At 36.6% G+C, this 25263-nt stretch overlaps 1 protein-coding gene and 1 non-coding gene across 6 annotated transcripts in view; both read left to right on the top strand.

Moving 5' to 3' along the window:
• The window catches only part of TMEM116 (transmembrane protein 116), a 37625-nt gene that overhangs the window by 8329 nt on the left and 4033 nt on the right, over positions 1-25263 (top strand). Inside the window, exons 1-8 of one of the 5 annotated variants that reach the window (XM_027566613.1) lie at positions 930-1068; positions 1629-1675; positions 2157-2220; positions 9141-9272; positions 20146-20250; positions 22303-22352; positions 23434-23517; positions 24139-24277. In XM_027566613.1, coding sequence (XP_027422414.1) covers positions 1021-1068; positions 1629-1675; positions 2157-2220; positions 9141-9272; positions 20146-20250; positions 22303-22352; positions 23434-23517; positions 24139-24277 — 669 coding nt within the window. In that variant the 5' untranslated portion in view covers positions 930-1020. Of the gene's footprint in view, positions 1-929; positions 1069-1628; positions 1676-2156; positions 2221-9140; positions 9273-20145; positions 20251-22302; positions 22353-23433; positions 23518-24138; positions 24278-25263 lie in introns of those variants that run through there. The other 4 variants (XM_027566609.1, XM_027566610.1, XM_027566611.1 and 1 more) reach the window with 4 other exon arrangements.
• On the top strand, positions 1938-2042 carry LOC113875204. The gene has a single exon (XR_003506202.1). It is a non-coding gene; the product is annotated as a U6 spliceosomal RNA (small nuclear RNA).

The following is a 25263-nucleotide window of genomic DNA, read 5'->3' as shown; positions in this document are numbered from 1 at the left end:
ATAATTTAAGCAAAGTGATTAGAGCCTACCTCCACTTAACAATGTCCTATCTTCCACTGCACATGATATTCTTAATTTCATGGGAAAAAATGAATAATATATTTAAGTTACTCATGATTGAATTTACATTATTAAATATTTGTGAAATGTATGAGGGAATGGTTAGATGAAATATAAATAGTTATGTAAATGAAATATTCTTCCTTCTGCTTTCTCCTTCCCCCAATTTTTGTCCAAATTTTTCCAATTCTTCCAGATAATGTTCAAATGACCATCAGTGTACATTATTTTTTGTGACAATTATTCAAGATTTTGGAATTCAAGTTATTTTTTTTACTATGGTATAAGGTCCTGGAAGTCTAGGTCTGTATCTTTTTTGTCTTTATATATTTCATAACAGTGTTTTATGCAAAGTTGGTATATAAACACAAGCATATTAAATTATGTAATTTATTAATGTAATTATATGGTGGGAATTTTGGTACAGAATATTTAAGAAAATGTTAATATTAAATAAATATAAGACGTTAATAACCCCTTCTTCTTTCACACCTTTTCCAGATATTACTAAAAACTGACTAATTGAGTGAATATACAGTCTGTCTTCCCCAATACAGGCTATTGTCCCTAAACAGGAACAGATTTCAAACAGAACTCCCTTCTTCCCTATTTTTCTCTCCATTTTTTTATTCCATTTCTCCCTTGCAGCTCCATTTATCTTTTCTTAGTGACTCATTCTCTGTATTTTTTATTATTCCTACCTCTTGCCGCTTCTTACAATTCCTAATGCTTTTTAGAACTTTGTTTCCTTGTCACCTGCTCTCTCTATTTTTGTTCTTTCTGCTTGGCTTTCTCCTCCACTTCTCACTACTTTCTCTCCTTGCCCTCAAGATACAGGGCAGGATTGGGTAGGGAGGAGCCCAGCTGGGTGAAGGGTGGAGCTACCTGTTTACTGCTTGGAATTCAGAACCTGACCAGGAAGGATCAGGCTGCTTAAATTTAGCTGAGGCTGAAGTCCGTATGGCCTTCCTACTGGAGACTAGCATTTTGGAGGACAGTTGGGATTTGGTGAGACTAGAAGCAGCCCCTCTCTTCTTTTTTGTTTCCCCTTCCTTCCTCCCTGGTCTGTATTTTTCACTAACAGTATCTCTCTCCATGCAATTAACTTCTTCCTTTTCCCCTGTTGCTTACTATTCTGTTTTTTCTGTCTAGCTCTCTGGCAGTCAACGTCATTTAGTGTCTGTTTGCCTTTTCTGTTACCCATTCTTTCCACTTACCTGACTGTTCTCTCTCAAAATTTAGCTTTTTCTACCTCTTCTCCATTTTATTCTTGACTCTATTAATTTTCTCATCCAACTCTTTTTTTATTCAGTCATTTTCTGTCCACCTCTCTATTCTTTTTATCTTAGTGTTTCTCAGCGATGTAGCAATAAGGAAGGAAAAAGGGCCACCCTGGCTTTCCAGGGGCCGGTTCACCCCTTCTACTCATTTTCAGACCTAACATGTTTTGATTAGGCAATGAAGGGTTTGTGCTCTGCACAGATAGTTAATAAATAGTGAAATTAGAGTAGGGTTGAATATTAAAATTTAAAGACTTAATTTTATTCTCATTTTCTCTTTTTATTTAGTTTTTTTCTGCAATACAGTGGATACAGTTTGTGATGGCTACTCTGAGGTAAGTTTATTTGATCTCATGTAATGTGACTGTTTAAACTACTACAAGCAGAACTGGAGAATTCTTGTAGTTTCTATATCTCTGCCCCTCACCCCCTGGGGATTTACTTTTATTCTTTAGAAAGAGATGCACTTCTATACCGTGCTGATTTTTTCTGAATAATAAACTGTAATAATATCAACAACTACAGTAATAAAAAACAGATTGAAGTAATTAAAGGATATTTTGGTCAACAGGATTGATTTTCAAAACCAGTTGCAAAGTGCTCACTTTGGTAGCACATATACTAAAAATTGTAATGATACAGAGATTGGCATAGCCCCTGTTTAAGGATGACACACAAATTCATTAAGCATTCCATATTTTTAAAACTGTGCAGTTTATTTTATATCAATTATATTTCAGTAAGTACATAAAATCAATAGCAAAAACAAAGGAGCCCCAATTGTCCTGTTTAATGATAGTCTTTTATCTCTGTCAGTGTTATAGGTTCAAGCTCACTTGTTGCCTATGCTATATTCCAGAACATACAGAAATCTCCAGAGGTGAGCCATCTGTTTTTGTGTTGGATTTGAATTTTCAGTGATTTAGCCTTTGAAATAATTAAGTGAGGTGGGTGTCCCCTGTAAGTGATGGAATAATTCTGTAAGTTGCTTGTAAATTTGTCGTTTTGATACATTGGGATGCTTTAGACATTGCCAATAGATCTCCCTTTTCTTTTAGGTAGTTATTTTAACTATAATTTTTAATACTGAGGAATTGACTAGATGTGGATTAGTGGATAAATGTAGATTTTTTTTGGAGTATGCCTTAATTATTAAAGTCAAGGAAATGGAGTGTTGTTTGAAGCCTATAATTTGCTCTAAACATAGTAGGGTCCTGCCGAGAGGTGAGTTTTCTGATGTTGATATCTTGGTAAAATTGCTAGTGGGGCTGGAAATAGTTCAAAGACTGCTATACAAAAGATATTTATTTTGCTGTTCTGGCCTTCTGGCAATTACATTTAACAGTGAAAATAGAACAAAAATACATCCTATGTAAAACTAATCATACCAAAAAAAAACCCTTCCTTTTACTGAGATGTAATTGACAAATAAAAATTGAATATTCTTAAGGTATTAAAAAAACCAACCAGGGAGTTTCTTGGTGGCCTAGTGGGTAGGTTTCTGGGATTTCACTGCCTTTAAAAAAATATTTTAAGAAAAATATAAGAAAACTTTTTAAATCAGGCCAGGTGGCACAAAATTAAGCAAAATGTAATTTAGAACATATATTAGAGAACTTTTGTAATGTAGAAAATGTCACTAGGTTTTATTTGGCCCACTTTAACTCTGTATATAAAATACTGTATCTTGTTGGTCCTCATCACTGTCCTGTGAGAAGAATGGTATTAGCTAAATTTTGCAGATAAGGAAATTGAGACTCAAAGTCATGAAATAAGTTGTTCAAGTTACACAGTAAGTAGCAGAGCAGGGATTTTTCAAAAGTCTTAACTCTTAACTACAATCCCCCTTCAAATTAAACACAGTGTTTCATATTATATTATTGGTGTATATGCCCAGTATTTTAAATACACTCTTCAGGACTTCCCTGGTAGTCCAGTGGTTAATACTGTGCTTCCACCGCAATTGGTGTAGGTTTGATCCCTGGTTGGGAAAGTTCCACTTGCTGCTTAGGGCAGTCAAAAAAAAAAAAGCATTTTTCATTTAATCCTTAAAATAATCCTGTAAGGTAGATATTATTAGTCTGATATTATAGATGGAGAAATGGAATCCTTATTAAATTGATGGATTTTCCTAAGCTAGTAAGTATTAAAACTAGATTTTGGGTTCAGAGTTATCTTGTTCTAAAGCCTCTCCTCACCTGTATTATTTTTTGTTTAAGATTTTTTTTTTTTTTAATGTGGACCATTTTAAAAGTCTTAATTGAATTTGTTACAGTATTGCTTTTGGTTTTTTGGCCCTGAGGCATGTAGGATATTAGCTCCCTGATGGAATCTGTACCCCCTGCACTGGAAGGCAAAATCCTAACCACTGGACCACCAGCGAAGTCCCTCTCCCATACACTTTTAAACCACTGAAATATAATGCCTAATGAAAAGAGAATTTTGAATTTCAGAGATAGAATGTGGCTATGTAAGTAAAACTAGAAAGTAGAAGTCTCTATACTGTATTGTTAGTTGCCTGCCAAAGTAATCTTAGGCCACACATCTTCCTGTGATATGAATTTCCTTAATGTTTGTTTCCTGGATGTTTATTAAAATTTTAATTCAGGTGTGATTAAGTTAATAAAATATAAAGTTACATAGAGAGGGGTAAGCAGAGATTCTCAGTCTCAGCCACTATTGACCTTTGGGATTATATGGTTATTTGTTGTAGGTGGCTGTCCTGCATCTTAGGATGTTTAGCAGACTTTACCTATTGGATGTTGCAGAAACCTTCCTCACCCAGTTGTGACAACCAAAAATATGTTCAAATGTTGTCAAATGTCTCCTGGAAGAGACAGTCACTCGTGGTTGAAAATCGCTGCTCTAGGGTGACCTTTGCCATGACCGTGCGTTAGAGTTTTATAAAGATGTGGGGTCTAGTTTGGCCTGGGGTGCAACCTTTAATTTCTCTGGCTTCAATGCTCATACCTTTCACATAACCAGAGCCTGAAGGACCTGAGTAATTATTAATTCAGTAGTGCCTACACATTCTGTTTTCTTGATTTAGGGAAGATTCCAATTTTTCCAGCTTAAAAATATCAGTCATACTGCTGCTGCTGCTGCGTCGCTTCAGTCGTGTCCGACTGTGTGCGACCCCATAGACGGCAGCTCACCAGGTTCCCCCCGTCCCTGGGATTCTCCAGGCAAGAACACGAGTGGGTTGCCATTTCCTTCTCCAGTGCATGAAAGTGAAAAGTGAAAGTGAAGTCGCTCAGTTGTGTCCGACTCTTTGCGACCCCATGGACTGCAGCCTACCCGTCCATGGGATTTTCCAGGCAAGAGTACTGGAGTGGGGTGCCATGGCCTTCTCTGGTCAGTCATACTACACTGTTTTATTTATTTGTTAAGTAACATTTTAAACAACAAAGACACATGAGGGCATAATCTGAAAAAAAGATAATTATTAAATTAACAATTACGGTAAATTGGAGAAATCCATGGGAAATCTTTGAGTGGACTAGCTGATTAAACAGTGACTCAGAGAAGCAACCTTAAAAGAGAAGAAAGTGGCTTAGGCCAGCCAATGTTAAAAAAAAAAAAAGGCTACACTTGTGTGACTTCATTTCCTTATGAAGGTTACTTTTGATATTCTTTGTAACTTGATTTCACTGGAAATATTGGGAAGTGGGGCTTTGGGAGAGTGTTAATATGGGTTGCTTTAGGTGTTTTACCTTACCGGATAGACCTGGACCCAGAACCTCCTCAGGGAAAGACCTTCACATAATGCATTCTGTCTCTGCATTTTATTTTGCTCTTGATTTTAGTTAGACAAGTACAAATATATATATATTTTTAAGATTTTTCTTTAATGTTTAGGATCATTATTAAGCTTTTTCATGTGTTTCTTAACTACTATGCTGATTGTATTTTTATTAAAACATTATTTATTAAAAAAAAACATTTGGCCATGCCACATGACATGTGGGATCTTAGTTCCCTGACCAGGGATCAAACCAGTGCCCCTTGTAGTGGAAGCATAGATTCTTTGCCAGTGGACCACCAGGGAAGTACCTTTTTAAAAAAGTTTTAAATTTTTTATGTTTTGTATTTTTCTTAAAGTATGGTTTCTATCATACATGTCTTTGTATTGCGTTTTATATAGTATCTTGTTAAACAGAAGGGGTGACATATCTTTTGATTTCAATAATGGATGCATCAGTTTTGTGTTTAAGAGACATTACTTTGCCAACAAAGGTTTGTCTAGTCAAGGCTATGGTTTTTCCTGTGGTCATGTATGGATGTGAGAGTTGGACTGTGAAGAAGGCTGAGCGCCGAAGAATTGATGGTTTTGAACTGTGGTGTTGGAGAAGACTCTTGAGAGTCCCTTGGACTGCAAGGAGATCGAACCAGTCCATTCTGAAGGAGATCAGCCCTGGGATTTCTTCGGAAGGAATGATGCTAAAGCTGAAACTCCAGTACTTTGGCCACCTCACGCGAAGAGTTGACTCATTGGAAAAGACTCCGATGCTGGGAGGGATTGGGGGCAGGAGGAGAAGGCGACGACAGAGGATGAGATGGCTGGATGGCATCACTGACTCCATGGACATGAGTGTGAGTGAACTCCAGGAGTTGGTGATGGACAGGGAGGCCTGGCGTGCTGCGATTCATGGGGCCTCAAGGAGTCGGACACGACTGAGCAACTGATCTGATCTGATCTGATATTTTACATATATATTTTTAGAAATATTATTCATTTATTTGGCTGTACCTGGTCTTAGTTGCAGCACATGAGATCTTTTAGTTGTGGCATGCAAACTCTTAGTTTCATTATGTGGGATCTAGTTTCCTGAGCAGGGATTGAACCTGGACGACCTGCACTGGGAGTTGGGAGTCTCAGCCACTGGACCACCAGGGAAGTCCCAGGTTTTGTTGTTTATTTGATTTTGTCTCCTGTTACTAGAACTCATGATTTTCCAACCATGAGTGAAAGTATATAAACCTCTTTTTATCCTTTATTTCTCCAGGAACGACCTTAGGTATGTTTTAATGACCAGCGGTTCCCTATGTTTAAGGTTATTTGTTGAATCATTGACTATAATTATGTTCTTGCTCACAAGAGCTGCTTGGCTGCCTTTCTGCTCCAGAGTTTATTGTGTATTCTGTTTTAATTTTTTACCCATTAACAGTTATAAACTTGTGGTAGGTCATAGACCAGTAAAATCTGTGAAAGAATTTAGTTTTTGCATTTTTGAACTTAATATAGATGGGATAACATTGCATTTTTGAGGATGTATTGCTTTGTGATTTGCTTTTTTCCCTCATTATTACTTCTGAGATTTGTCCATGGTGTTGTGTATAGCTCTGCTTCATTTCTTTTTCATTGATGTTTAGCATTCTGTATTATGAACATACCACAGTTTATCTATCTGCGCTACTATAAACAATCTGGTAGGTGTCTTCTGATGCCCACATGCAAAAATTTCTCTAATATATTTACCTAATAATGGAGTTGCTATAGGATATGGATATCCCGTAGATAATGCCAAGCTTTCTTCAAATGGTTGTGCCAGCAGCATATGAACTGTCTCATTGCTTCATGCTCCCCTCAGTATTTGATATTGTCAGACTTTAAAATTTTTTTGCCATGGGTGTGTAATTTTTGTCTCACTGTAGATTTTTTTAAAAACTAAAGTTTATTTATTTTTGACTGCGCTGGATCTTCGTTGCTAAATGTGGGCTTTCTCTAGCTGCAGTAAGCAGGGGCTGTTCTCTAGTTGTGGTGCACAGGCTTAGTTGACCCGAGGCATGTGGGATCTTAGATCCCAGACCAGGAATTGAACCCGTGTCCCCTACATTGGCAGGCAGATTCTTAACCACTTAATTTGGCCACCAGGGAAGTCCCAGTCTCATTGTTGATTGATTGATTTGACTTTTGGTCCCCTTGTAGTTTATGATTGATTGACTTTGGTCTCCTTGTAAATTTAATTTTTTGATTTCCTTGATTGCTGATTGGGTCAGATGTATTTTCACATGATTATGGTTATTTGAATTTCTTTCTTAACTACCTGTTCGAATCTTATGTCCATTTTTAAAATTAGTTTTTCTTATTGCATTTTAAGAGTTTTTGTTTGTCTTTAATATTGTTTGGATACTTTTCCTTTGTTAGTCATATGTGTTACAAAGATCTCCCACTTCGTGGCTTGTCTTTTCACTTTCTTTATGGTATCCTTTGACAAACATTTTTCATTTCAATGTGGGCAAATTTTTAACTATTTCTTTTAGAATTTTGTTTAGGAAAAACTTTCCCTAAAATTGAAGACATTCTTCTATATTACTTTTAAAATTTTTTTTAAAAAACCTTTATAGATGTTTGTCTTTCACATTTAGGTCTTTGAACTAGTTGAGACTAATTTTTGAGTGGGTGAAATAGAAAGTTGGGGCCCAATTTCATTTTTATCCATATGGATACCCAGTTGTTCTAGTATCACATTTTGAAAAGCCTGTTCTTTCTCCACCCAGAAAGTACTACCTCTGTCATGTATCAAAAGTTTATGAATCTTATATATATATTTGCATGCTTAGGCTTGTTTGAGACTCCATTCTGTTCCATTGATCTATTTGTCCATCTCTGGGCTAGTACCACTGTATCTGCTTTATATTGTTCCAGCTTTATATTGTTTTGGTATGTATAGGATAAGTCCTCTTTCTCCTTTTTCTTGAAGAATGTCATGGTTAACTTGATATTTTGTGTTTCAGTATCAAATTTAGAGCCAACTTCATCAAACTATACAAGAAAATATGTTGAGATATAATGATTTACATTTAATCTGTGTATCAGTTAAAGGAGAACTGACATTTTCATAATACTGGATCTTACAGTTCATGAGCATTCACCTTAGATCTTTGGGGTCTTTTAATAAACATTTTATAATTTTCTCCATGGGGGTCCAAAACTGTTTTCAAGAAAGTGGGAGTGTGTAGACCAAAAGGAGAAGGATACTAGAAAGTGAGACAGACAAACTTCAGAATGTAGTTAGAAATTGAAAGACATATATAATTCTTGCTGGTATTTTTCTCCATCTTGACGTTCATTAATATGAAAGCCTGTAAGATGAATAAAATCTTAGGATCTTGTATATAACATGATAACCATAGTTGATAACACTATATTGTATAGTTGAAATTTGCTCAGAGAATAGGACGTAAATGTTAAATGTTCTCACACACATTTATGTTATATAGTTAAATATGTGAGGTGATGGATGTGTTCATTAACTTGAAGGAAATCCTTTCACAGTGTATATATACATCAGATCATCACATGTACTTTGAATTATCTTATAATTTTATTTGTCAGTTATACATCAGTAAAGAAAAATTGCAAATTAAACTATACGAAAATTTAAAAACACCTGTTTTCATGTTCTTTGTGTTCTTAACCATATCCTAAAACACTCAGATCTCATGTCTTATTGTTAGAAGATGTTGGCTGTGCAGCTTGAACACTTAAAATTTCCCATTTGAGGTATGTCTCCATTACAGAATTTTTCATTTTTCCATTCTTTCCTTCAACCCTGTATCTGAGGAAGGAATGTCTCTGTGAGGGAGAAGTTCCTCTGGTTCCAGAACAGTTGGAATAATTGAGATTACAGATTCCTTCCTACCTGGATTGTTCATTTAGATTCCCTACAGTTAGCCAGTAGCAGAGGCCCCAGAGAAATTATGCCCAGTTTTATATTAGAAAGGTTAAACCTAATTGATTGATACATTCTTTTGGCTGCATCATTTTTGAAAGCATGAATTTTCTTGCTTTGACAGAGAAGACCACTGTTTTACCTGAGCTTCTCTGACCTCCTCTTGGGGATATACTGGCTCACTGAGGCACTTCTCTATGGTACTTCAACAGCCAGTAAGGACATTGTCTGCTATAACCTGCAAGTAGTTGGACAGGTGAGTGCTGCTAGACTGTGACAACATCTGGTGTGAAAGGCACACTCTGATCTAAATAAGAAGTGAGGGTAACCCATCCTGGAAAGTGGGACCCTTTTATTTATTGGTACACTTTGAAATAATAGCTTTTACTGTTTTTCCACATTAAAAAACTACTTACTATAGAAAATTTGGAAAATACGGAGAAGCAAAAAGGTAGTTAAATCCCAGATATAATTACTCTTTAATATTTTATGTATATTATGTATTTTCAATCTTCTTCTCTATAGATAAATGCATTTTAGAGCAAATATGGTATATTTATACTCTTTATAATCTGCTCTTATTATTCAACATACTGTGACCATATTTTCATGTAATGGAGTATATGTCAACATCTTTTGAGATTATTGCATTTTTTATTAATATAATAAACGTTGACTTTTAGAAATGCTACATATGATTATATGTAAGTTATATATCTTTCATAGATTTTATCAGTGGATTTACCTATCTTGTACTATCAGTATATAATGTTTCTGAGACTTGGGATGTGAAAAAAGCAGAGGTTAATGCGCAGTCTATACTCACTGCTGGTTACTTGATCTGGGAGTTGTTGCTAGAGGGGAAATTTGTTTTAATTTAGTAGGAAAATACTAATATGTAATTAGTGATATGAACTCCAGGTACTAATAATATGTTACCTATCTTGTATGAATTTAAGTATCTTAGAGACATACTTTATTCAGTCCTGCTTATAACCTCATAGATAGGGTTAAGGCTGTATTTTCTCAGGTAATAATAAACAATTATTATATTATAATATTATACTCTTTGTTGTTGTTCAGTCGTTTCAGTTGTGTCTGACCCTTTGCGACCCCATGGACTGCAGCCCTTCGGGCTTCCCTGTCCATTCAGTTCAGTTCAGTTCAGTTCAGTCGCTCAGTTGTGTCCAGCTCTTTGCAACCACATGGACTTCAGCACACCAGGATTCCCTGTCCTTCACCAACTCCCGGAGCTTGCTCAAACTTATGGCCATTGAGTGAGTGATGCCATCCAACCATCTCATCTTCTGTTGCCCCTTCTTCTCCTGCTTTCAATCCTTCCCAGCATCAGGATTTTTTCCAATGAGTCAGTTCTTTGCATCAGGTGGCCAAATATTGGAGCTTCAGCATCAGTCCTTCCAGTGAAAGTTCAGGGTTGATTTCCTTTAGGATTGACTGGATTGATCTCCTTGCAGTCCAAGGGACTCTCAAGATGATTCTTCATTCAGCACACAGTTTGAAAGCATCAATTCTTCGGTGCTCAGCCTTCTTTAGGGTCCAACTCTCAAATCTCTACATGACTACTGGAAAAACCATACCTTTGACTATATGGACCTTTGTTGGCAGTGTGGTGTCTCTACTTTTTAATATGCTGTCTAGGTTTGTCATAGCTTTCCTTTTAAGGAGCAAGTGTCTTTTAATTTCATGACAGCAGTCACAGTCCACAGTGATTTTGGAGCACAAGAAAATAAAGTCTGTCACTGTTGCTATTTTTTTCCCCATCTATTTGCCATGAAGTGATGGGATCAGATGCCATATCTTAGTTTTTTGAATGTTGAGTTTTAAGCCAGCTTTTTCACTTTCCTCTTCCACCTTCACCAAGAGATTCTTTAGTTCCTCTTCACTTTCTGCCATAAGGGTGGTGTCATCTGTTTTTCTGTGGTTGCTAATATTTCTCCTGGCAATCTTAATTCTAGCTTGTGTTTTATCCAGCCTGGCATTTCATATGAGGTACTCTGTATATGAGTTAAATAAGCAGGGTGACAATATACAGTCTTTGATGTACTCCTTTCTTAATTTTGAACCAGTCCATTGTTCCACGTCCGGTTCTAACTGTTGTTTCTTGACCTATATACCAGTTTCTCAGAAGGCAGGAATGGTGATCTGGTAAAATTCTCTTTAAGAATTTTCCATAGTTTGTTGTGACCCACACAGTCAAAGGCTTTACTGTAGTCCATGAAGGAGAAGTTTTTCTGGAATTCTCTTGCTTTTTCTGTGATCCAGTGGATATTGGCAACTTGATCTTTGGCTCCTTTGCCTTTTCTAAATCCAGCTTGTACATCTGAAAGTTCTCAGTTCATGTACTGTTGAAGCCTAGCTTGAAGGCTTTTGAGCATTATCTTACTAGAAGAAAAAAATCTGCACTGGAATCCTGGACCTGATTAATTTTGTGACCTTAGGCAAATACTTCCATCTTTCCGAATTCAGTCTCCTAAATCTATAAAACTGTCGCTAATAACAATTACTTTGTGTTTGGCACAGATGTGATTAATGTTACTTTATTTTTTGAACTTTATTGAGCTATGTATTCAAAAACTACATATATTTAAAGTGTACATTTTTAATATATGTATGAAATCATCACCGCAATCAAGTTAATAAACATTCCTATTTCTTTCACCCCTAAAATTATTTCAAGTGTTTTTTCGCTTCAGTTCAGTTCAGTTGCTCAGTCGTGTCCGACTCTTTGCGACCCCATGAATCGCAGCACGCCAGGCCTCCCTGTCCATCACCAACTCTCGGAGTTCACTCAAACTCACATCCATTGAGTCAGTGATGCCATCCAGCCATCTCATCCTCTGTCGTCGCCTTCTCCTCCTGCCCCCAATCCCTCCCAGCATCGGAGTCTTTTCCAATGAGTCAACTCTTCACATGAGGTGGCCAAAGTACTGGAGTTTCAGCTTTAGCATCATTCCTTCCGAAGAAATCCCAGGGCTGATCTCCTTTAGGATGGACTGGTTGGATCTCCTTACAGTCCAAGGGACTCCCAAGAGTCTTCTCCAACACCACAGTTCAAAAGCATCAATTCTTCGGCACTCAGCCTTCTTCACAGTCCAACTCTCACATCCATACATGACCACAGGAAAAACCATAGCCTGGACTAGACAGACCTTTGTTGGCAAAGTAATGTCTCTGCTTTTCAATATGCTATCTAGGTTGGTCATAACTTTTCTTCCAAGGAGTAAGCGTCTTTTAATTTCATGGCTGCAGTCACCATCTGCAGTGATTTTGGAGCCCAAAAAAATAAAGTCTGACACTGTTTCCACTGTTTCCCCATCTGTTTCCCATGAAGTGATGGGACCAGATGCCATGATCTTCGTTTTCTGAATGTTGAGCTTTAAGCCAGCTTTTTCACTCTCCTCTTTCACTTTCATCAAGAGGCTTTTTAGTTCCTCTTCACTTTCTGCCATAAGGGTGGTGTCATCTGCATATCTGAGGTTATTGATATTTCTCCCGGCAATCTTGATTCCAGCTTGTGCTTCTTCCAGCCTAGCGTTTCTCATGATGTACTCTGCATATAAGTTAAATAAGCATGGTGACAATATACAGCCTTGACGTACTCCTTTTCCTATTTGGAACCAGTCTGTTGTTCCATGTCCAGTTCTAACTGTTGCTTCCTGACTTGCATATAGGTTCTCAAGAGGCAGGTCAGGTGGTCTGGTATTCCCATCTCTTTCAGAATTTTCCACAGTTTATTGTGGTCCACACAGTCAAAGGCTTTGGCATAGTCAATAAAGCAGAAATAGATGTTTTTCTGGAACTCTCTTGCTTTTTCCATGATCCAGCGGATGTTGGCAATTTGATCTCTGGTTCCTCTGCCTTTTCTAAAACCAGCTTGAACATCTGGAAGTTCACGGTTCATGTATTGCTGAAGCCTGGCTTGGAGAATTTTGAGCATTATTTTTTTTCCCCCTTAAATGCATTGTAAATAGTTGCTTTTAAAAATACTGCTTGGGGAGAAGGAAATGGAAACCCATTCCAGTGTTCTTGCCTGGAAAATCCCATGGATGGAGGAACCTGGTAGCCTACAGTCCGTGGGGTCACAAAGAGTTGGACACGACTGAGTGACTTGACTTTCTTTCTTTTACACAGGATTAAAGGAGGCTCCATGACGACATTTGGTTCCTCCTGAACTCGTTTTTCTCAAGCCTTGAGCTTCTAATGGCTCAGCAAACCAATACGTCTTACTCATGAAAATGTTTTTCTTAATAAGCTATATTAATGAACCTCTGTATTTGCTTGGAAATCTGCCTGTCTTCAAGATTCATGTCAATTGTTTTATGGCCAGAGATGACTCTCTTTGTGCCAATTCTATCTCAAAATGCTTGCTAACCAGTATAGAAAGCTTTGCCAAAAACTAACAACTATCTCAAAATGCTTGGTAATCAGTATGTAATGCTTTGCTAAAAACTAACGAGGGGGCACTGTTTATGTCCCCTTCTGATGTCTATGTCAGAAGCTTTCTCTATCCCTTTACACTTTAATAAAACTCTGCTACAGACAGCAAAAAAATAAAAATAAAAATACCGGTTGGATGTTTCCAACATCTGGCTCATTCCTGAGCTGACGTTTGATGATTATACTCTCCCATGAGAGTCAGTGACATTTTTCTTTTCTTTATATATAGAATGTAATTACCATCTCATAATCTTTAGGCAGTGGTTCAGATCTCAGTCTATTTCTCTAAGCCGTGGCTGTGCTGTTTTGGGACTGCCAAGCTCATGCATGGTGTAGGGATTAGGCTGAGACTTCTATGGAATCACACACAGAATCAGAGCATCCTCATTTCTGACTCTTATCATTTCTGGGATTCGCCCCATACTTTTCCATACCTTCCTGCCTGATGGGAGCCCTTCTCTGGTTTCTGTAGCCTAAAGGATGGGTTTCTACTAGAGTGTTAGGTGCCTACATTGAGCAGCAGCATGATCCGGGCACACCTTTGAGGCAAAACTGTGAGAAAAAGTTTGGGAAACTTATTTCTGTGCAGTTCACTTCTTCACATTTGACTCTCTTCTGTAATCCACTTGCTTTTGTTTACTTTTCACAGTCCTCAAGTAGTTGATTTTTATATTTTTACCAGATAGTTTTTGTTTGCAATCAGTGGTAGGGATGGGCTATAGAGGGCTTAAACACAGTAGCTTATTTATTTAATGAATTAGTTGTAGTTTTTGAAATTGTGGTAAAACACATTTAACATAGAGTTTTCCATTTAACTGTTAAAAAATTTTAGGTTTTGGTAAAAATACATAACAAACTTTAGTATTTTAGCAACTTTTAAGTATACAGTTCAGCAGCATACATCCACATTGTTGTGCAACTATTACCACTGTTCACCTCCAGATATTTTTATTATCCCAGACTGAAATTCTGTATCCTTTAAATAATACCTCTCCATTTCTTGAACCTTCCAGCCTCTGGTAACCACCTATGAATTTGACTACTCTGGGTACCTCATGTGTGTACTAAGTTGCTTCTTTTTTTTTTTTTTCCTTTTTTTTAAAAAAAATTTTATTTTATTTTTAAACTTTACTAATTGTATTAGTTTTGCCAAATATCAAACTAAGTTGCTTCTTGTCTGACTCTTCATGTCCAACTCTTTGCGACCCTGTGGACGATAGCCCACAAGGCTCCTCTGTCCATGGAGATTCTCCAGGCAAGAATACTGGAGTGGGTTGCCATGCCCTCTTCTAGGGGATCTTCCCAATGCAGGGATTGAACCCAGGTCTCTTTTGTCTCCCGCATTGGTATGCAGGTTCTTTACCACTAGCACCACCTGGGAAGCTCTGGGTACCTCATATCAGTAGAGTAATACAGTATTTGACCTTTTGTGTTAGCTTGTTTCACCGAGCTTAATGTCTTCAAGGTGTATCCATGTTGTAGCATGTGTCAGAATTTCTTTTTTTTTAATTAAGATATAATTGATGCATAATATTTTATTAGTTTCAGATGTACTACATAGTGATTCACTTTTTAATAGATTATACTCTGTTTAAAGTTATAAAATATTGGCTATATTCTTTGTGCTGTATAATATATCTTTGTATATTGTTTATTTTATACATAGTAGCTTGTACTTGTTCATCACTTACCCATTTTTTTGCCCCTCCCTCATCTGTTTTTTTCCACTGGTAACCACTTGTTAATATTTCAGGCAAGAATATAAACAAGTGGTTATAATCCATAGGGTCCCAAAGAGTCACACAGGACTGAAGCAACTTAGCACAACCAGTTGTTTATTAGGTATATCTGTGAGTTTGTTTCTGTTTTGTTATATTTATTAATTCGTTTTATTTTTTAGATTCCACATATAGGTAGTAACATATAGTAGTTCTCTTTCTCTGATTATTTCACTAAACATTATACTTTCCCGTTCCATCTATGTTGTTGTAAATGGCAAATTTTCATTCTTTCTTATGGCTGAGTAATATTCTAGTGTGTGTGTGTGTGTGTGTGTGTGTGTGTTTATTTATTTATTTATATACACATATTTTGTATCTGTTCATCTGTTGATGGACAGTTTCTTCCATATCTTGGTTATATAAATAATGCTGCTATGAATATTGGAGTTTGAAACTGTCGTTTCAAATTACTGTTTTCTTTTTCTTTGGCTATATATGCTCAGGAGTAGAATTGCTGGATCATACGGTAATTATATTTTTTTCAGGAACCTCCATACTGTTTTCCATAGTGGCTGAACCAGTTTACATTCCCAGCTGTTCTAAGGTTCTCCTTTTCCCCACATCCTCACCAACATTTGTTATTGGTGGTCATTTTGGTGATATCCATTCTGACAGATGTGAGATAATATCTCATTGTGGTTTTTATTTGTATTATCCTGATAATTAGCAACATTGAACATTTTTGTGTGTGCCTGTTGGCTATCTGTATGTCTTCTTTGGAAAAATGTCTATTCAGTTCTTCTGCCCATTTAAAAATTTGGTTTTTTGGCTTCTTGATATTGAGTTGTATGAGATATTCATATATTAGCTCCATATTGGATATATCATTTGCAAATATTTTCTCCTGTTCTGTAGTTTGTCTTTTCTTTTTCTCAATGGTTTGCTTTGCTGGGCGAAAGCTTTTAAGTTTAATAAGATCTCATTTGTTTATTTTGCTTTTGTTTCCTTTGCATAAGGAGACATCCTAAAAAATGTTTCTGTGTCATAGTATTCTGCCTATGTTTTCTTCTAAGAGTTTTATGGTTTCCTGTCCTACATTTAGGTCTTTGATCCATTTTTAGTTTATTTTTGTATATGGTGTGATCATAATAGTTGTTGTTTGGTTGCTAAGTCATGTCCAATTTTTTGCGATCCCTTGGACTGTAGCACACTAGGCTCTCTGTCCATGGGATTGCTGAGGCAGAAATACTGGAGTGGGTTGCCATTTCCTTTTGCACAGATCTTCCTGACTCAGGGATCAAACCTGCATCTGCTGCATGGCAGGCTGATTCTTTACTGCTGAGCCACCACGGGAAGCACTATATGGTGTGATAAAATGTTTGAATTTCATCCTTTTACACATAGCTGTCCAGTTTTCCCAGCAACACTTATTGATGAGTATCTTTTGACATTGTTTATTTTTGCCTCTTTTGATAGATTAATTGACCAAAAGTGTGTGGTTAATTTCTGGGCTCATTATTTTGTTCCATTGATCTATGTGCCTGTTTTTATGCCAATACCATACTGTTTTGATGACTTACCTTTGTACTGCAGTCTGAAGTCAGGGAATGTGATACTTCTAGCTTTGTTCTTTTTTCTCAAGCTTTCTTTGGCTATTCTGGGTCTTCTGTGGTTCCATATAAATTTTAGGATTATTTGTTCTAGTTCTCCTAGGTATTTTGATAGAGATTGTTACCTTGAGTCTGTAGATTGCTTTGGATACTATGGACATTTTAACAATATTAATTCTTCCAATCCGTAAACACGGTGTATCTTTCCATTTCTTTGTATCATTTAAAATTTCCTTTGTCTATAGTTTTCAGAATATATCTTTCACTTCTTTAGTTAAGTTTATTTTTTTATGCTGTTTTAAATGGAATTGGTTTTTTTGCTTTCTCTTTCTGATAGTTCTTTATTAATGTATAGAAAAGCAACAGATTTTTGTATATCAGTCTTGTGTCTTGCAACTTCACTGAATTCACTGATGAGCTCTAGTCGTTTTTTGGTAGAGATTTTAAGTTTCTGTATGTGTAGTATCATGTCATCTACAGATAGTGACCATTTTACTTCCTCTCTTCTAACTTGGAAGCCTTTCTTTTTTTTGTCTGATTGCTGTAGCTAAGACTTCTATTACTGTTGAATAGAAGTGGTGAAAATGGGCACCCTTGTCTCATTCCTGATCTTCGAGGACCACTTTTCACTGTTGAGTATGATATTAGCTGTGGTTTTGTCATCCATGACCTTTATTATATTGAGGTATGTTCCCTCTATACCCAATTTGTGGAGAGTTTTTTTCATAAATGGATATTGAATTTTGTCAGAAGCTTTTTCTGCATCTATTGCGATCATCATGATTTTCATTTTCCTGTTTGTTAATATGGTATACCACATTGACTGATTTGTGGGTATTGAACCATTCTTGCATTCTGGGATAAATTCCACTTGATCATGGTGTATGTTCCTTTTTATGTATTGTTTAATTTGGTTTGCTAATATTTTGTTGAGGATTTTGACATCTAATTTCATGATTATATTGTACCTTGATATGGTTTCTTCATGTTTCTTATGTTTGGTTTTATTAAGTTTCTTGGACATGGTGGTTTGTATTTTCATCAAATTTGGAAAATTTTTGGTTATTATTCCCTCAAATATATTTTTTTTCCTCCCTTCCTCTCTACTCCTGCTGGAATTCCAATTCCATATTAGGGATTATTAGCCTGCTTGTATTGTTACATAACTTACTGAAGTTTTGTTCCTTTTTTTTCAAAATCTTTTATCTCTAGGTGTCTCATTTTAGTTTCCATTTCTGTGTCTTCAAGTTTACTAATTTTTTGCAGTTTCTAATTTTCCATGTTTTAAATTCCATATATTTTTCATCTCTAGACTTTCAACTTGGATCTTTTTTATACCTTTCATTTCTCAGTGTTGTGCTAATGCTTTCCTCTACCTTCTTGGACATACTGAGTATATTTACAATAGTTCCTTTAACTTTTTTCCCCTAATTTTTATAATCTATGTTGTTTCTGGGTTCATTGCTATTGATTAATTTTTCTCTTGATTATGGGCCATAATTTCCTGCCTATCTACATGACTTAAAATATTTTAATACACACCAGATATTATAGATTTTATATTGTTGAGTATTAGGTTTTATATATACATATAAATCCCCTTTAAATTCAGGAATTTTGTCTTCAATGTAGTTAACTCTGCATTTGTTTGATCCTTTGTTTTTTTTGAAGGCTTGCTTTTAAGCTTAGTTAAGGCAATAAGGAGCCTGGTGGGCCGCAGTCCATGGGGTCACCAAGAGTGGGACAGGACTGAGCGACTTCACTTTCACTTTTCACTTTCATGCATCGGAGAAGGAAATGGCAACCCACTCCAATGTTCTTGCCTGGAGAATCCCAGGGACTGGGGAGCCTGGTGGGCTGCCATCTATGGGGTCGCACAGAGTCGGACACGACTGAAGCGACTTAGCAGCAGCAGCAGCAGGGCAGTATTTAATGTACAGCTAATTTGGTTTGATTAGTAGGGCAGTACTCTTATGATTTTACATTATTATTCTACAATACTGCCATTCAGCCTATGGATTAGGAAGTCTTTCCACACTGGCTTATGGAGACACAAACTATTCCTTTAGGGATTCTTTTTTTGAAGATTGTTCTACATACTCCTTTCTAGTGCTTCTTTCTCTGTTCTTCATGGTTTTCTCTCCCATGTGTATAGATTAATACTTAACCAAAAACTTGAAGGTACCTCTGCAAACCTCCAGAGCGCTAGGTCTCTATGTATCTGCCTCTTCTCTCATAATTTGTTTCACACATTTTAGCTGCCTTGGCCTCCATGAACACTGAAATCTCTCTGAACTCACAGACAGCTTATTTCTTTTGGATTCCCCTTCACCACACTCACCTTGCCCAGCTGGTTAGCTGGGTTCAACTTGTTTGTTTTTATTTTTTAGGGATTACTGTTCTGTACTGATTGTTATCCGATGTTTGAAAACAGGGTGTTTTCATGTATTTTGTCCAGGTTTTAGTTTTTTAAGGCTGAGGTGCAAATTCTATTCCTTTTATTTCATCAAAGATGGAAGCAAAAGTTCCTTCTCTTGGATTTTTGTCCTGCTGGCTTGTTGCAATCTTGTCAGCTCTTCGATGTTTTTAAAGATTAAAAAAATATTCATGTTTAGTTCTTTTGAATAGAAAGTTTGGTTCGGATAGCCTAGGCTTTCATTATTAGAAATGGAAATTCTTATGTCCTTTTCTTTATTTTTAAAATTTTTATTGGAGTATAGTTGATTTACAATATTGTGTTAGTTTCAGGTATACAGCAAAGTGAATCTGTTATACATAAACAAATATCCACTGTTTTTTTAGATTCTTTGCCCATATAGGCCATTACAGAGTATTGAGTAGAGTTCCCTGTGCTATACAGTAGGTCCTTACTAGTTAAGTACTTTTTATATAGGAGTCTGTATATGTCAATCCCAATCTCACAATTTATCCCTCCCCCACCCCTTATCCCCTGGTAAACTTAAGTTTATTTTCTACATCTGTGATTTTACTTCTGTTTTGTAAAAAAGTTTGTTTGTACCCTTCTGATGTCCTTTTCAATTAAAAAATGAAATAGAAAAAGATTCTATGATATCCTCATAAAAATTGAACAGTTGACTGAGAGGAGGTGGATAATGTGGTTCCTCTGAACAGTCAAAAGGATAAAATAAGGATGCTGGGACATATTTTAGGTAGGCCTGGGTTGAATTCTCAGACTTGGCCCAGTTTTGCATAATAGAGGTACTAGATGCTAAGTTACTAATAGACCAGTAGGTAGGATTCTTACAGTAGGAAATAATGAAATAAATTGAAAGAAGCCATAGTGGGACAGGTATGATCAGTTGTTTTGATTTTCATCTAGGTATTGTACATCTCCTCATTTTTCTACACCATCAATTATATCTGGTATCTGTACAAAGAACTGAGGATGAAACCTAGCCAGAGTGCACAGAGGACATTTTCACTGGTAAGTTTTCTTCAGAGCAGATAGTTAAGAACAGTATGCTAAAACAAATCCACATGTCTTTGACAAATAGTTTAGCACTTAGCACTGACTAGGTGAATTCATGGGAGCTAATAAAAGAGAAAACTCATGGAGTTTCCACTCTGTTGACATGATTTCTCTACTCTTTTGCCACCATCACCACCCCTGCTGCCACCACCACCACCACCAACAGGATTTGATTATAGGAAACATTATTTACAGTATTACCATTCCTGCCTGGTTCCTTTCAGTAAGGGAAATCCTTCTTGGTTCTATGCCAATCCATCATTGTTGTTAAAGAAGACGACCTTGGTGAGCAGGTAGGAAAATGCCCAGCTAGCTAACGTGGGATTTGGGTTATGGGTATTGGAAAGGCAGAGTGTTGTGCTCTGACGTGTTTTGTTGGTATGTGTGTGTAACACATATTGGTTTGCAGAAGGGCAGAGGAATAAATGCATGGTAATTAGAAAACAAGATCCAGGAAGCAACTTGTTCCTTCTTTGAGTCACAAAAGAGTTGTGGACATTGTCTAGCATTGCAGAAAGAGAAGAGAACACTTGGTAAATAAGTCAGTATACCTGGATCCTTTTCTGTGTATACATATCTTACATATATAATTCACCTATTTCATGTGTACAATTCAGTGGTTTTAAAAGTAAACTTACCAGGTTGTAAAATTATCATAAATCAGTTTCAAAATATTTTCTTCACTCAGTAAAATCCTTCATGCACATTTACTGTTAATTTGTTTTCCATACCCTGTCCTGCCCTTGTTGTTCAGTCTCTATGTTTGGCTCACCCTGCCATAGGCAACCACTAATACACTTTCTGTCTCTATAGATTTTCATTTTCTGGACATTTCATATAGATATTTTATATATCATACAAAATATTTTGGTGTCTGGTTTATTTTATTTGGCATAATACTTTTGAAGTTCATTCATTGTATATAAGTAATTCATTCCTTTCTATTGCTAAATAGTATTCCATTGTATAGTACTCTTACTTCCTTATTTTTGATTCTTTAAGTAAATCACTAGGTGATTTAGCAGAATACATTTTTATGTTGTTAGCAATGTTCATTTCTTTAACTGTCTTTGTGTGTATTTTATCTTACTCAGTATTCTAGTCATCTTATTTATGCCTTATCCATTCTGTCATGGTTTTTTGAAGGAGAATTTTTGTTCAAGAGCACCATGGAATAAGTGAATCTAGAAAGCCTCCCAGCATATTTTTCCCAAAGCCTACAGTTTTAGAACAAATGAAAGTGGTATCCTGTCATGCACATGATGAAATGCAGCAAATGTTTGTTGAATGAATAAGTGATATTATAGCATTGTGAAAAGAGCATTTGGAAGTAAATTAGGAGATCTGTCCTCTAAACCTATTTCTGTCATTTGTCTCCTGTATGACCTTGGGCACATCATCTTCCTTTCTTGGGCCTCAATTTTTCATCATAAACATGAAGTGCAGGGGGACTTCCCTCATGGTCCAGTGGTTAAAAATCCACCTTCCGATGCAGGGAATATGGGTTCCTATCTTCTAGATAGGTCTTATATTCAAGGTGCCTTTTTTGATTCTTATATTAACCCTGGGCTGTTAATGGTTCTGCTGGTCATCTTATACATAGACTTTTACTCCACCTATAAGGTCTGAACAGTTTACACCTCCCTTGATCTAAAAGAGGAGAGGATTGAGCAGTTATTAGAAGATGAAGATTTACTGTGTGATTTCATATTTGCCTTTCTTCTTAAGAAAATTTGTTGTGGTATCCAAATCTTATATTAAGCTACTCTCTGCAGGCCCTCTTTGTGGCTACTGGTGTATTTTTTAATATACAATAATACAGATAAATTCTCTTTATCTTCAGTGCTAAGGAACTATTCATTTCATTTACTTTTTTATCAAATATTGCTTAACTGAAGCAAACCTGCTATTGGGAATTTTTGTACTATCAAATAGTAAGTGATGACTTGGTATTATAATATGATTGGCAATATCCTAAGACATTACTCACATTTATTATTTTCATAGGTTATAGATTATACCTGCCGAATTGGTCAAATAGCCATCATTTTGTCCAGGTAAGATTTTTTTTCCTTCCTAGCATGGTGTAGACTCATTATTCTTGGGTCCAGGTGGGAACAGTTAAAAGGACAGAGCTCTTATTTCCATTCATTCTGTCACTCCTTGGTCCTCACATAGCTTTATTGAGTAGGAAGCAACAAATGTGTAATCACTGGTTTCATTTTCCCAGGTAAAATAGGCAAGCAATTTGAAGTTACAGATTGGGTTTTAGCCCCAGTTCTGCCGTTAACTGTATGTGACCTGGAGTGAATATTTTTCCTTTAAGTCTTTTGACTTCTAATTCCTTTTCATATATCATGAAAGCTGTAATAGATGATTTTCAAGAACTTATTCACCTTTATAACATTGGGTGAGACTCTTCTACTAAACTCAGAAAGGATCTGTATCTCACCTAAAGTGATGGTCACATTGAGTTGATTTTAGACATTGTAATCTTTTACTCCTGGATCTTTTCCAGTTATAGGAATCTGCATATATTAAGCTGGATAAATAACTGTTTGCTTAAGGCTGTGTTTTGGAAAATTTCTTAGGGAATGGACAGATCACATAGGTCCTTGATAGATTTTTCATTTCATTTTGACCCACTTGGTTTTTTAATCTGATCATGCAACTCCCAGAGTGCAGGCTTAGTTACTCAGTCATGTCCGACTCTGCAATACCATGGACTGTAGCCTGCCAAGTTCCTCTGTCCATAGAATTTTCCAAGCAAGAATACTGGAGTGGGTTGCCATTTTCTGCTCAGGGAACCCTCCCAACCCAGAAACTGAACTCACATCTCTTATGTCTTTACTACTTTGCCACCTGGGAAGCTCACAGTTCCCAGAGACTCTCTGTGAAAGTCTGTTAGATTTTATTAACCTAGATATAAAATGCATTTCCTGCTTCATTTCACCAGGAACTTGAAATGAAAGTATACTTAAAGTTTTTGAAGTATTTTTCTTGAAGAAATTAAATGTGTAGGTTTCATGAAGAGTGGGTAGGGGAATGGTATTGGGAGAAGGATAGGAGAATATTTTGCACAGGTAAAAAGGCATAAAAAAGTCTGAATATTAGGGTGATAATTTTTTTTCCTCCCAGTCTGATACCTCTACTGTTGATGGTACCTGTATTCTGTTTGGGCAATGTCAGTGAATGTTTCCGCAACTTCAGCCAGAGCCACAGGTAAGTAAGAACAAACCTATCATTTTCATGGTAGACTACACCTATTCTTTTCTATAAATAAAGATGGAAGAACACTTTGTACATCCATGCTGGCCAAGATGCTTGTATTTTACATGGGCTATGGATAAGGGCTATAGTCAAGGCTAAAAATACATTAAGTAGAAATATGACATAAAGTGACTAAATGAGAATGTTTCAGTAGAAGGAACAAGATATTATGGACAAGGCTTAGCTAGATGATAAGTAAAATTGCTGCTGCTAAGTCACTTCAATCGTGTCCGACTCTGTGCGACCCCACAGACGGAAGCCCACCAGGCTCCCCTGTCCCTGGGATTCTCCAGGCAAGAACACTGGAGTGGGTTGCCATTTCCTGCTCCAATGCATGAAAGGGAAAGTGAAAGTGAAGTCACTCAGTCGTGTCCGACTCTTAGCGACCCCATGGACTGCAGCCTACCAGGCTCCTCCGTCCATGGGATTTTTCCAGGCAAAAGTATTGGAGTGGGTTGCCATTGCCTTCTCCGTAAGTAAAATTACATACTCATTAACTTTTGTTGCACCAAATGGCTATCTCTCTGGTCTTAAACCTGTAGCAACACTCCTGACCATTGATTCTCTTCCTAGGTGTATCCTGATATACTCACCACCACCAGCCATGGCTGAGCTCCTGCCTTCTGCCAACACATCAGTCTGTAGCACACTTTATTTTTATGGGCTCATCATTTTCCTGGCCAGCTTTGTACTCAGCTTCTTCACCATTGTGGTACTGTACCTCCCTATCTGTCTTTATGGAAAGCGGGATGGGGTGGGGTGAGGTGGTGCAATATTTCTGGGCCTGCCTGGGAAAGATGTGGTACAGAGGCACTTCTTATAGTCCTAGAAACAAGAAAGTGACTGGTACATATTGATAATTTAATTACTTCCTCAGTTTTTTGTACTTCCCAAGGTCAAATGATAAGTGGGGAAAAGAGCCTGTATTCATTAGGTGAGAATTATGCTCACTCTAGAACTAGTATGTGTTCCTGTGGATCCTCATGAAGGACCAGACCAGAAAACTAGTATGTGTCAAGTATATTCTTTATATAGTATGATTTTCTGGAGCACAGAACATGTTCTTTTATTTTTCAAATAATTAGAGTTTTCTTTTCTCGGTTCTTTATTGAATATAAATTTGCACTTATCCTATATCTAACTGAGTTTAAAGTACAGAGTGGTTATACAGTTACTAAATATTCCTTTGATATCATCAGAATGATGGACAAATAATCATCTGTGGGACAATATGTTATTTATATATAACTGCCTAGGACAAAATCAGTAAGCAAGGAAATATGACTTTTTATTTGCCAAATCTACTTTTCAGTATCGTTTTCTCCTCTTTACATGCTAGTTCAGGGATTATAAATTATGTTTGTAGACCAACTTTATCCCACAAATTTTTTCATTTTGCTAGCATACCTAGCATGTGTGAATGAAATGCAATTGTGGAGTATTTTCTTTGATAATTCAAAAGTAAGTTATGGAGGTAGCTTTGATCAGATCAGTGACTTGGTAAAGAAAGCACAGTGACTACTTTATGTTAAAATGGCCTTGATGGTTTTCACTTAGAACTGATTGACAAGAGAGACAGGTCTCCCAAAACATGAGACCCTGGGGATTCCTGTTTGCTCCTTCAGAATAACCCAGACTTCAGTGGGCATTCAGAACTGGCATTCTGATTCTTTTTTAGTCAGCAGATAGTGAACTGAT

Source organism: Bos indicus x Bos taurus, chromosome 17, assembly GCF_003369695.1.
Source record: "Bos indicus x Bos taurus breed Angus x Brahman F1 hybrid chromosome 17, Bos_hybrid_MaternalHap_v2.0, whole genome shotgun sequence".
NCBI classification, from domain to species: Eukaryota; Metazoa; Chordata; class Mammalia; order Artiodactyla; family Bovidae; genus Bos; species Bos indicus x Bos taurus.
Note: the sequence above shows the minus strand (reverse complement) of the source record. Positions and strands in the feature narration are given on the sequence as shown.